General features: G+C 28.3%; 1 protein-coding gene across 1 annotated transcript; it reads right to left on the bottom strand.

Annotated features, from left to right (window-relative positions):
- Positions 1-526: 526 nt before the first annotated feature.
- LOC108467835 (adenylyl-sulfate kinase 3-like) lies at positions 527-4,078 on the bottom strand. The gene is made up of 7 exons (XM_017768633.2): positions 3,725-4,078; positions 2,147-2,287; positions 1,667-1,816; positions 1,461-1,579; positions 1,283-1,367; positions 1,152-1,198; positions 527-958 (listed from the first exon to the last, which is right to left on the bottom strand). The coding sequence occupies exons 1-7, from the start codon at positions 3,930-3,932 to the stop codon at positions 860-862; spliced, it is 849 nt and encodes a 282-aa protein (XP_017624122.1). The 5' UTR covers positions 3,933-4,078; the 3' UTR covers positions 527-859.
- Between the last annotated feature and the right edge of the window lie 10,214 nt (positions 4,079-14,292).

Genomic DNA, 14,292 nt, shown 5'->3' with positions numbered 1-14,292 from the left:
CTAAATCAATGAAATAATATAATTAAGAATATAAATAACATAATTCAAAGCGAAAAGTATCACAAATAAATAAAAAATTACACACCTATCGATTACACAATGTTATTTGAATGCAACCGACTGGTTGAATCAATTGAACTAAAAATTGACTGATAACATCTATCCAAACATAAGATTTAACCACCTTCTGAACAAATCCCTTGAAACTAATTAAAAATCGAAAACCGAAATAAAAAAAAAATTTGTTAGTTAAACTGATTAAACCAATTTTTTTTATTTTTAATATATTTTTAACTTCTATAAAAAATTTAACTATTTATTTAATAACTGTTGGACCAAAGATCAAATTGAAAACTGGGGATTTAATTGATTCAATCACTGGTATGATTATCCACATGCAGTAAATAGAGAGGGAAAAGAAAAACTAAAAATCCTTGATGCATACAAAATCTGTGCACCTAAAAGTAAAAAGCAGGGAAGAATTGTACAAACTTCAAAAGGGCAACTTAAAAGAGAAAAATCTGAGTTTGTTCATAATCATATTCATTGCAATGCCATATGATACAAATGCATACACCAAATCACCAATTTATTTGCCACCAAATCCATTCCCAAATACTCCCCCCCCCCCCATTACAATGGCTTTTAATATGGCCTAATACAGGAAACAGATTCTAATTAATCGATTGATTAACTATCTAATACAATAACATAAAACTACACATACAGGAAACAATTAAGTTTCCTTCATGCCAGAAACAGGATCATACAGATACAGGGAACCATAAGTTTTTTTCCCTTGATTTAGAAAAGAATCGAATTTCATTGGTTCCAAAAAGACTTATGTTACCAGGTTTTCTTATGCGTGAAGGTACCCCTTCTCCTCCAGGTAAGATATCACAGTTTCAGCCATTTCACATGGGGAAGCACAGCTGTTTCCCTTTGGTGGTAATGCTAACTGTAAAATGGAAAGCTTTGTCATTTTGAAAACAAGCACGGGTTTGACGTGTTCAGGTCGAGATGCTTGAACCATGATTGAATTTATATCATATTCATATAGCCATAGCCATTGAACCATTTCTAAATGACATTTAGATGCATATTTGAACAAGAACGAGCTTATAAGAATGTTACTCCAATAATACACATACCTCACAATTCAGAGGTGGTTCATATGGGTCATCGATACCGGTAAAACCTACGAAGAAATATTATATAAGCTATTCTTTTAAATGTTAGCTTATACCAATCTTCAAGATTAATAAAATTCAGGAAAAGACACCTTTAATTTTTCCAGCTCTTGCGAGTTTGTACAGGCCCTTTGGGTCCCTTGCCTCGCATATTTCGATTGGCACATCCATGAACACCTGTTCATTGCATTAGCCAGTGGATTCTTCTTAAAAGCAATGTACAACATATATTTGATATAAAAGCTCTCTAAAAAAAAAGGCAGCACATACCTCAATGAAATCTCCATCTGGTAACAGCGCGCGGCATGCATCCCGGTCTCTTCGGTAGGGAGATATCACACTGACAATGCAGATGATGCCAGCATCAACAAAGAGCTTTGCCACCTCTCCTGTTTTTGAATCGTTGCAAGTTGAAACCATCAGAAGAAGAGAATGAAACTGATAAAATGACTGACGAGGAATCAATCATCATTTACCAATCCTTCGAATGTTCTCTGCACGATCTTCAGCTTTAAAAGTAAGGTCACGGTTTAGGCCATGCCGAACATTATCACCATCAAGGATGTAAGTTAACTTTCCCTTTGAATACAAGGCATGGCACAGCGCGCATGCCAATGTGCTCTTTCCTGAATTCGTAGACCACAGTGAGAGAGAGGTAGCACCATAATGGCATAAAAGCATGATAGTCACAAAGAAGGCCCTCTGAAATGTCAGTTATGTTGATCCAAGTTCTTGGTTTTGAATTTACAAGTTCCTCCACAACTAAAAGACCAGTGGTTCAGTTTTCAGAAACTTTGCTTTTGTTGTTTTAGCACATAAAAGAGACTACTAAAGCACATCATAAGCTCATAAAGCCATCTTATACGCTCAATAGATAGCAAAAAACAAGAAATAAGTTGATAGAAAGAAGATTAGCATAAATGAGAAAAAAAACCATATAAATTACTTAATCAAACCTGAACCACTGAGACCCGTAATCCATATGATACAACCCTTTTGCTGAAGCAACTCTTGCCGATGAACTTTATCAACTGAACTTTTGTGCCATACTATGTTCCCTGCCTTTCCATTAGTGGCCATCTGATGGGCATTTTCACCTAGTTAGACGTTTGGAATCAGAACCCTAAGAAAATCCAACCGGAAAGAAACCATATCCAAAGAAATCACGACTTCACACCTATGTTACCTGGATTCGGCTATATGTACAACAGAGCATGCTCAGTTTTTTAAGTTTCTCCATACATTGAGAGAATCATATCAACATACTCGTATATGAATATATGTCGAACACGTATCAAATACAGATATTTGAGAAAAAAATTCCACTAACTTATTCCATAAGTTAAGAACACAATCTCCCAAATTAAGAAAGCCATTTAACCAAAAATAAAAGATCAGAACCTAAAGCTAACAAACAGTCAAATATGAAAAAGGCTGATGCTTAAGAATTCAGCAGTTAAATTAATTATAGGTACTATCATCACAAATAAAAAAGAATCCAGTATAAAGCAAAGGCTTTGCTTTACCAATAACTTTCTCTTTTTTGTTTTAATATTTTATAGATTCAGTCCTTCAAACAACATGTTGTGATTGGTCTTTAAACCTTCATCTCAATCTAGAAAAAATGTGATTTTGGATCCCAACCCAACCATTTCATTACACTTGTGCTTTTAAAGGCCAATATTATGCAGAGTGGAAAGTTGATGACTTCAAGGCTATGGAACTCTATAAGTAACACCACCATAAAAGAAAATTTTGCTCATATAAGCAGGGCATACTCTAACAGGGCCCCCAAGCTCAACTTTATCATTCCCAACTTGTCTATTAAACAAACAACAATCTTGGTTATAAAAATAGGGCATATTATGACCTTGCTTAAGACCATGAAAGGTACAAACAGAAGCTAATGGATGGTCTAAATATGGGTTTAGCTGCTCTGTTTTTCCACAATAAATCATCTTAAGATTTAACCAAAAATAATCTTCATTGAGCCTATTTACAATGTAGAGTCCTTCATCAATATAGGTTGGGGAACCTATCAATCAAGCCAAATTTTCATAGATAATCATCATTTAAAAAAGGGATTTCTGGTGCAGCCACTGTATAAAAAGAACAAAGTCAAACCAATCAAACCAATTAAGTTTTCAAGTGGAGGACCCAATTAAGTTTGCAATTAACTTCAAAAAATCAAGCTAATTAGCCCTTCCCCCACCTTCATAAATTTCTTTTTTTTTTATGAGAATAAACTTGCCTAAAAGCCCCCCCAAAAAAAGCCAGCTGAAGATACCACATTTGGCAGTACCTAAAAGGCCGTCTTTTATACACCAAAACTCAAAAAGAAAGACAAAAGTCAGTGAAAGAATAAAAGAATTCTCAATTTTCTTTGAAGAAAAAAAAGTATAGTCAAATTTCAATCCAATTCCAGAGATGCGAGAAAAAAGAGAGAGAAAGAGAACCTTAAACCAGAATCTTGACCCAAAAAAAAATTGAAAATTAAACACTTGTTCACCATGAATATTATATAAAGAAGGTACCGGAAACTGCAGCAACACGACCATTCGTCGTCGCAACGGTGGATTCCTCCGTCGCCTGAACTAAGCTCAACTTGGCATGGTTACCGCCGTTTGACCTTGGTAACTTAAAGAAACCAACTTTGGGAACCGGTACCGGCGGTCCGGCATCGAAACCGGAAGAAGAAGAACAACAAGAAATCGACGGTGGGACCGTATTGAGCGTGACCATCTTTGTTGTAAAAATTGATTGAAAGAGAAAAGTTGGAAATGCAAATGCAGTAATTACGGAAATGGTTGGATTTTGTTTCTTGATTTTTATAACAAACCAAGGTCCATAAACGCAAACGCCAAAAGGACTTAATTACAATAAATAAATAAGTACAATTTTAGATATAAAAAAATAATTATTTTTTTTATTATAATAAAAAAATACAAAAAAACACTGACATGTATTTTTATAAGATATTAAAAATAATATATCATAATTTCAATCTTATTTTTGGAGTTAATTTTCGGGTCAATTTATAACGAATGGGCCTTATTAATATAACATTAATAGTTTGAAGATCTAATTAGAATACTCAAATGTATGGAGTTAATTTTCGGGTTAAATTGTATGAAGATCATAGTGTGATGCAATTAACTCTAAACAAATTCTACGCAACTAACAAAACTCAAACTCAGCTACACTTAAGACAATAAATATTCTTTGACCATCCACTTTTATCATTAATTGTCAATGTGGCAATTATAGAAAAATGTGTAAAATTTTTGTAGCCTTCAACTATTCTAATTTTTGTTAATTTGATTCTTATTATCTACTCAAGTCCTTGAATTTTTATTATTAACAACTTTACGGCTTGCATTAAGATGGCTAATGTGAAGACTATACTTGTATAAATTTAAATATTAGATTTTATTTTATTTTTACATCTCAATTATTTTAATTAATATGTTATTTCCTTCAAAAGTTATAAGAAATTCCAAAATTTTAGAATTATTTATTTATATTTAAATTTTAAAATTAAATTTTAAATTTCTATTTTTGAATTTGAAATTTTTAAAAGAAATCGTAACTTTTGAATTTTTATTAAAATATGAAAACATTCTTTATTTTTTAATCTTTTAAGAATATTTAAATGTTTTTAACGAGTAGGACTTAAATTAATAAATATTGTAAAGGTTAAAGGTTACAAAACAATTTTATCATTTTTATAATTTCTTCCAGCATGTAAGTCAAAAATAGAGGGAAGTTAGCAAAGAGGAGTAAAGGATCAAGATTTAAAATATATATATACAAAGTTGATTAAGGATGGGTTCAGATGGGCAATTAGGTGCACTACATTTAATTTACTTTTTGTCATACGTTATAGTATCGTTAGATCGTAATTAAACGTCTTGTCCATTTAAATTCACATTAAATTTTAAATTTTAAAAGAATATAAAACTTTTTAAACCTTAATTTTTTTAAGCAAAGTTGTTTGGTGTTATTTGAAGCTATATTAATTTTATTTTGTAATTTTTCACATGTTTTATTGTATTTATGAAATTTAATAAAAAAATTGACTTGATTCCACCTGTAATCCAATATATATGTTTTTATAAAGGAATCCCACTTTCGTATAGATTTGCAAATATAAAATAATTTATAAAATTCCTCAAAGGAAATTATAAAAAAAAACAATATCAATTTGGACAAAGACAATAATAAATAATAATAACTTATTTTATTCAAACGATGGAAACAAGGCTTGATAAAATAATATTTGTTGTTAAATGAACCTTATAATAAAAAAGCAATGCTTGATAGAATTTATCCGCATGCTGGTTCGAACACCGGTGGATTTGAATTCGCACTTTCTGTACATGAGACAATGTTTTAAGCTTAATTCATTCAATAATCTTTAAGTACGTTCTCATACACATATATATATATATATATATATATGCATATCTCACATTTTGTATTTAATCAACGTAAGATCTAAGTTTTTCTTTTCAACAAATATTCGCAAGTGACTTAGTTTGAATATCAATTTCTCATTTATCACTCAACCATTTTAAACATATGATATACCGTTGTAAAGATCTTATAAAATGAAATTTAAAACTATAATTTTGTTATTCAACTCTCCATCTTTACCAATTAAAAATATGTCTCAATGTTTCCAAAAATTACATTTTTCCCAACAGATATTTTTCATCTTCCTGTTCACCAAAACATCTTCATCCTCCTTACTTCACCCAATCAGAAACTATATCAACAATTGTACTTGTAAATCTTGATAAATCGAAACAATATTTAAAAATGAATTAACAATTAGCTAGGTTCGAAAAAGAAAATCTGTTGTGGTCAAAGGTAAAATCAAAATTTTGTGTTAAATTTTTTAAAATAATATTTAAATTAAATCGATAGTAATCATAATGGATTAAAATTGTTATTATTTCATTTAATTAAAGGGGACGAAGTTCTTATCTATCCCCTTATTATGTTATTGATCGTACCAACCATGTATTTGAGCTGACAAGAACAATAATGACACGAGAGATAAATAAATAAGGGATATGACACTCTAAAGATAAAATTTACAAATTGATCTATTAAAATTAATAAAATGATAAAATTGTATTTTGATTTTTCTCAAACAAAATTATAATTAATTCTCATTCCAATATACATATATTGCTTCAAGTGAAAAGAAAAGAAAACAGACTTATTTAGCCCTCCACTTAACTTTACAAAATAACAAATCATTTTAGTTCAAAACATAAAAATCAATTAAATAAATTGTTGAAATTTTTTATCTCTTGATAATGCTAACCGATTTGTTATTGTAATATTGAAATTAATTAAATTAATCTCTTTCTAAATTTTAAAATTTTATTTTATGTTTTCATATTATTCTTGAATCAACTTAATAACTCATATTTAATAATTGTCTGCAAAACATAAACTATTTTGATTATATAATCTTGAATATTCCATACTATGCTAAAAAGTAAAGAAAAATCATTGCAATTAATTAATTTAATTACTTGTTCTTTATTTAGGTAAAGAAGTGATGTAAAATTTATGGGTTTTTTAGCATGAAAAGACTCGAGATCATGTAATCAAAAGAAATTTTGAGTTTCAATTACAATTATTAAAAATGATTTACTTGAGATGATTTTAATTTGAAAACATAAAATAAGATTTTAATATTTAAAAGGAGACTAAATTAATTAATTTAATTAATTTCAATATCATAGTAACAAATCAATTGACATTATTAAGGGTAAAAATATTCAATAACATATTTAATTGATTTTGATGCTTTTAGATTTAAAATTCAATATTGAAAAAAAGAATTTAGAACTTTCAATTAGGGTAAACAAGTATAATTTGACTATTTTAAAGCATTATATTAGTTTTATAGCTTTTTCACTTAAATCGTTAATGTTTTTATCCCAATCAATATTAAAAATAAACAATATATTTTGGATGATCAAAATGGAAGTAACTTAGAAGTTGGGTGACCAAAATGAAAATGTAAACATGATGTGACATGTACAAGTTAACTGTCGTTAGAGATTAATGGTTGGGTGACGAAAATGAAAGCCCCCTAAAAGTTGAGTGACCAACTAGGTACTTTACCCTACATTTTATTTTATTTTTGGCATAATGACTTTTTCAGCCCTCTAACTTCAAAAAAATCATTTTAGCCCTCTATTTATTTTTCTGCCTCTTTTAGCCCTAAAACTCGTAGTTTTTGTCAAATCACCCAAAATGGACGGTGAAGTTAACGTTTGTTAATTTTATTGACATGGCATACATGTGGTTGGCCATGTAAATGGTAGATCAGCATTTAATTATTTAAAAAATTATATATTTTAATAATTTTAATTATGTTTAATTTTTAAAATAGTTTTATAATCTTTTGAATTTTTAAAATTTTTAAAAATTAATTAAATGTTGACATGTCATCCACGTGTATACAATGTTAGTAAAGTTAAAAATATTAATTTTTCCTTTTATTTTGAGGTGGTTTGACAAAAAAATAACTTACATCGACTCAATCATTCATTGATTTCAAATTTAATTAATCAAATTTATCCTTTTCAAACAATCATTAAAATTATAAATTATAACAACAAAATTATATATATATTTGGAACAATCTAATTATAGTTCTGATAATATATGTTCTTTTTGACACAATGTCTAGTATTACCTCTCGCCCATTTTTGACCCAGAAATAAAAAGATAATGCGCTTCAGCACACTTGAACTACATCTTCCTGCATTAGCAACAATACCCATGCTAATCGAACTAAGACTCAATTGGCAACAAATTTAAATTAGCTTAAATTCAATTTTTATATTAATTTAATCATTCTCTAATTTTATGATATAAATTAAACCGATTAAATCATGGATTTTATATAGGCATGTGGCCACTGGAGGGCTTTTACTTCAAAGAAAATAAGGTGTGTGGGTGTGAATTGTGAGTAGGTGAAATGTGTGGTTAGGTTTGCCTTATCGTCCCATTCCATGCACATTTCAATTTCATCCCAATGCCACTACAAATATTTCTGCCTTTTCCTTTTTTATCTGCCGCACGCCACTTATGACATTTCATGCATGCCAACCTTTTATCCCCACTCAACATCATTTTCTTAAAAGAAAAACAAAAAATTTCTGTAATGGCCAATTTTTGGCCTAAGCAAAAACCAAAATTCAAGTCCATTTTACAATGTTAAACAGCCCAAAAATCAAAACAGGCCCAATTTCCACATTGAAAGGGCCAAACCTAAAACTAAACAAACCCAATACAAAACAGCCCAAACTACTAACCCTAGCCTGGACCAATAATAAAAATAGCAAAGAAAAGAACCACAGCCACCCCACGCCTCTGCAAAGACCATTCCTGTGCATCACACACTCCCACCAACTCCTCCATACCTGCAAAATGAAACAAACACCAAGACAGAGCAGACGACAAGGAGCAATGGCAAGAAGCTTAAAAAATGTTGTATAGAAATGGCTATAAAGGCGGATCCGAATGTAATAGAGGATCTCTTTTTTCCTTTCATTTTGGCAAGAAGAAATAAACACAAAAACAAGAAAGTGAAACATTCAATTTGATTCAATATAGTGATTCAATCACGTTTAAATACGAAATAGCATTCGTGCATACGAAAACACCAAGATCAAATGATTAAAAGCTTAAAAAAACCCTAAGGTGATTTTTTTTTCTTTCTATTTCAAATTCGGTTTTAAGTTTTTTTTAACCTATATATATATTAAAACATAAAAAAATACCAAAAAAAATAAGTTTTTTACCTTTTCCGGCCACCGCGTGTGGTGGCCAGCGCCGGCGAGCCTCCGGTGGCCGTCCAGTGACCGACCCTTTGGCCGGTAGTCCCCTCCCTCTCCCTTTTCTCTCTTCCTCTCTTTCGTTTTTTTTCTCTCTTCCTCTTACAAATGATTTTTTTTTTCTGAAATTAGGCCTATTTATAGCCCTCCAAAACGACGTCGTTTTAGGGGCTATACTTAAGCCCCAAAACGACGGCCTAACCCGTCTGTTGACCCGACCCGCTCCAAGGATCCGCATGTTTTTCCATCTGAGGGGCTAATTGCACTTTTAGCCCCTCCGCTTTTTCATGCATTCACAATCAGATCTTTTTGTTATAATTCAGCCCTGTAATTTCACCCGTTTTTCAATTTAGTCTTTACTGCCACGCTGCGTTTTGAGGGTAAGGCAATATTGCGTTTTGACCCCTCCAAGTTATGCGCGTGTTTTAATTAAGTCCCTTTTCTTTGTTTTTATTCTAAATTGGCCTTACCATTCTGTTTTTTATTTAATTTCAGTCCTTTTTTGTTTATTCTTATTTTCTTATTAAATGTTCTTGTTATTTTTATAATATTAGTATTAGTATTATTATTATTATTATTATTATTATTATTATTATTATTATTAGCTTATGTTTTATTATACAATTATATACTTATAATACGTATACATGCTTAATATATTTGTATATACTTATGTAATATTAGTACTAAAGTTTTATTTTAATATGTATATAGTACCTAAATATTTTAGTATTATATGTATATGTATATTATTCATATATTATATATATGTGTTCTTAATACTATACTATACTTTACATATATCATATATTTTTAATGTTGTATTATTATGGTCTAATACTATATTATGCATATATTTTTCACATGTATATTGTGTACATATTATCTAACTTCTTATATATATTATGTTTTTATGATCTTTGTTATATGTTTCTTTTATTATTCCACATATTTTTTTAACTACCATGGTATTTATATATATATATATATATATTTATATGATCTTATGCATATATTTTACATCATTTTATTATCATTAATATTAGCATATGTTTTATTATTTATATATATATATATCCTTAATACATATAAGTACATGTTTCGTAATATTATTCATAGATATTTTCAACATTATTATTATGCATATATATATTATGTAAATATTTAAACATTATATTATGCATTTTTATATTACATATATGTATTTTTTTAGTATTGTATTTTTGTCTGTGTACATATTTGAATATTGTATCACATTTGATCTTGTATATTGTCTTATGTATATATATATATATATATATATATATATATATAATTTTAACTCTATATCAGTATGTATTTTAACATTATACTATGTACATATTTACATATTATCCCATGTATACATTTCCAATACCATACTACGTTTTTATACATATTATGTATATACTTTAATATTTTTGTTATATATTTTTATACAATCTTATCGACACATATTTCATTATTCTTGTATATACATTTTACATATAGTATTATTTTCGTATATTATTACATTCATTATTATAACTATTATTTTCACTTTTTTTATTATGTATTAGTTGGTATATATATATATACATCTTTTATTACTATTATTATCACTGCTAATATATGTTCATATATACATATATATATTTATAATGTTTTAGTTTAATACTATTATTATGTTTAATATAGCATGCACGATTATTGTTTTTGAGATTATTGCCGCGATTATTATTCCGCTTCAATATATTTCTGGTTACGTCAGTTATTCATTTTTATTCCATATCAGCTTTGCTTTGCATTACAACAAAAATTGTGTTCTTGTTTTCTAATTAATCTCAATAATCAAGGCAATGTACCGATTTAATATTAAGTTATCGGATCTCATCGCTATGTTGGATGGAATTTGTCGGCTCGTGTTAAATCGGTATATCCTTCTCAAAAATCAAGAATTGAAAGTTCTCGTCTTTTCAATCGGATCACGATTAAATCTTATAGTGAACTCGTATTTTTGAAAATCAAGTCAATACATGTTTATGAGATACCAATTTTGGGCGTCGCGAGGGTGCTAATACCTTCCTCGCGCGTAACTAACTCCCGAACCCCAATTTTTCTCTGGACTTTCACGTAGACCTAAATTTGGCCTTCTTTTTGTTTTAAAAATAATTTTATTAGGTGTTCGATCACATCTATAAAAAGGATCGGTGGCGACTCCCTTTGTTAATAAAATCGAAAGTTGGTTTTCAAATGTTTAATAAATTGCCACAATTAGCGACCAAGCGAAACTAAAATTTTTTTTACGTCGCTACAATTTCATTTCATTTATGTTTTCATATTTTTCATAGAGGGAAGGAAAATATCCAATTTTTCATATTTTTTACCAAGCATATGGGTGAAAAAAATTTATGTTTTCTATTCCTCTAGTTTTCTTTAAAGTTTTCAAAACTGAATCAATGATCGAACTAATCGTGTCATTGGTTTGTCGATCCAACTGGTTTTACCAATTCGTTTGGTTCAATTAAATAAATCATAAAAATAAAAAAATGTATATTAAAAATCTTGTTCAACTAGTTAAACTGCCCGATTCAACCAAATTTTTTTGCCTTGTTCAACTAGTTCGTTTTGATTCCTGAGTCAACCAATTAAATGCCTTTCTCCATACAAGTATCCCAGTTGGTTCCCGGTTCAATTGGTCCAACTGACTGGTCTAATTCAAACAACTTTGGTTTTCTTCTCCTTTATATTTTCATCTTTCCAATTTTCTTTTCACCCTATCAAACAAAGGCTAAGGATCTATCTAGACAACATAGAGCAATTGAATGAAAGTATAATTATTAGGGTAGTAATTATATTTTCTTGTAGTTACAAAAAATTATAATTCCTTAAACGTATTTGGCTGACAACGTGTAATTACATCGTAATTCCCTATGTCATGTTTGGTAGTACAATTTATGATTACATAATTACATCATTTATATTATTAAAATATTAATTACTATAAAAATTATTAGTATGATAAAAATAATTTCTAAACAAGCAACAAAAATTAAAACCAAATCATCACATGTATTATGTTAATCTAAAAATATATATGATAATACGATTACTAATAAAAATAGTAAGAAAAATAAACATCATAAGCGGTTTTATCTAATTGTTCTAGTGCATATTTGTTAGGTTATTCTATCTTTAATATTTAACACTGCTCCTTATATCATTTATTAGTCATTTGAATTTGAATTTACATCATTAAAATTACGAACATCTATTTCTTCCATGTAGTATATACATGGATCATCTCAATTCCAACTATGATTGATGTTATAAAATATGCAACATGCTAGTATGGTCCACCTATTTTTTATGATATATTAAGGTGATGTTGTTTACATGTTCTCCACCACATTTTGAAGCATTAAATGCGTCAAATTAAAGAGTTTGCACGTTTTTTATAGTGCTAGTCTCTGGCACCATTCTCTCAAATGGCATCATACCCAACTATATGGTGTAAGGAAATATTTTCTATTTGCATAGTTAGCATCGACATTGTGATATTTAGGTTTACAATTCAAATAGTTTGTAACTTTAATTATAAAAACTTATATAAACTTAATTTAAAAAATTATTTATTCTAAGTTATCTCCTTTTCATAAAATATAAATTAAGTCAAAATAATATAAAATGATGATATTAAATCTTTATAAAAGAGCTTTTATAAATTATAAAAACTTTTATAACACGAAATAATATAAATTTCGTCACTACTTTTAAAAGTTATTTTATAAATAAATCATGATAAAAATTATAACATTTTTTTATGAATATGTATATTATGATTATAATATATAGCATGAACATATAAATAAGTTATGTTCATACTTGATCATAACTTTTATAAATAAATATATTATAAAACTTTTATAACATGTAATTTTGACCATAAATTTAGAAATCTTTTAAGATTTAAAAATATATGTTTTGTTATAACGTTATAAAATATACAAATTATTTTATAATATATTTTTTAGGATTCACAATATAAGAATTTTTGTCATGACTATCCCAAACACTTACATGTCTAATTACTTGGTTCTCACAATTCTCCTAAGAATTGGAAAGTGTAATTGTGATACTCCAATTATATTCAATTCAAAGAGATCCACCAATTACAATAATTATCCAAACATAGTGGAAGCCCGTAGGATCCTTTCAAACAAAGGTTAAAATAAAAATGGAATAAAAAGAAATATCAATTCACCATTAATCATTTCATAACGTGAATTTACTTTTAATCAATTCAATCACTTTCAACATTAAATAAAAGGAGAATCTAATTCCCAAATAAAAAAACTAAGTATTCGGTATCCAATTCCATAGTTATTGACGTGACTTAATCAAATAATTACAATATTTTCATTTCTATCTTTAAACTATACCTATTGATTTAAAAAAAATCCTTACAAGATCCTATTATAATAATTTTTTTGATATTAATTTCATTGTAGGTTTTATTATATTTGCTATTTTTGATAAATGCGTAGACTAGCTATAACTTCTCCCTAACCCTTAAATGAAAAATTAATGTGTTTTGACAAATTCGAACTTATATCATCCTATACTATTAACAATACCAATATCAATCCACGTTATAATTTGAAAAATTTTTATTTTAGCAAAAAAAAAAAGAAAAAGAGTAAAAAATTGGCATCTATTGCAGGCATGATGAGGATACATTGTAGTCCACTCGACACACAAATGACACGTATAGGCGATCTTTGTTGACAGCGACAGGGATCTATATTTCATGGTCGTCAATTTGGAGTACCATGTGTTCCACATTGTAATGGCCACTCATCCAAATCCAAATCCTTAATTTCTTATAATTGTTTGGGTAAATTATAAAAACAGTGACCTAATTGATTACCTAAATTAAAAAAATATATTTTAGTCAACAATATTACTAAAATTTAATATTTTGATCATTTTTCTGTTAAATCATTAGCGGTGGTCTCTTTTTTATTGACGTAATAATAACTTTAGTATTACAATATTTATAAATTCTATCAATTTAGTCCCAAGTTTAAAAAAATTACCAAATTTAGCCTTTAACTTTACACATTCTATTAACTCAGTCCCAAGTCAAAAAGAGTTAGAATTGATATTTTTAAGTTAGGTCAAATACTAAATTGACAGAATGTGTAAAGTTGAAAACTAAATTATTTTAATATTGA

The sequence above is a fragment of the Gossypium arboreum genome, chromosome 2 (assembly GCF_025698485.1).
Source record: "Gossypium arboreum isolate Shixiya-1 chromosome 2, ASM2569848v2, whole genome shotgun sequence".
In the NCBI taxonomy this organism is placed as follows: domain Eukaryota; kingdom Viridiplantae; phylum Streptophyta; class Magnoliopsida; order Malvales; family Malvaceae; genus Gossypium; species Gossypium arboreum.
This window is presented reverse-complemented; position numbering and strand designations above follow the sequence as displayed.

What these genes read in the sequence shown, in the direction of transcription:
- LOC108467835 (XM_017768633.2), bottom strand. Translation starts at nt 3,932, where the DNA reads ATGGTCACGCTCAATACGGTCCCACCGTCGATTTCTTGTTGTTCTTCT. An exon ending in CAGATGGAGATTTCATTGAG is followed by an intron (nt 1,368 to 1,460) that starts GTATGTGCTGCC and finishes TGCAATGAACAG; the next exon opens with GTGTTCATGGATGTGCCAAT. An exon ending in AAGAGCTGGAAAAATTAAAG is followed by an intron (nt 1,199 to 1,282) that starts GTGTCTTTTCCT and finishes ATTTCTTCGTAG; the next exon opens with GTTTTACCGGTATCGATGAC.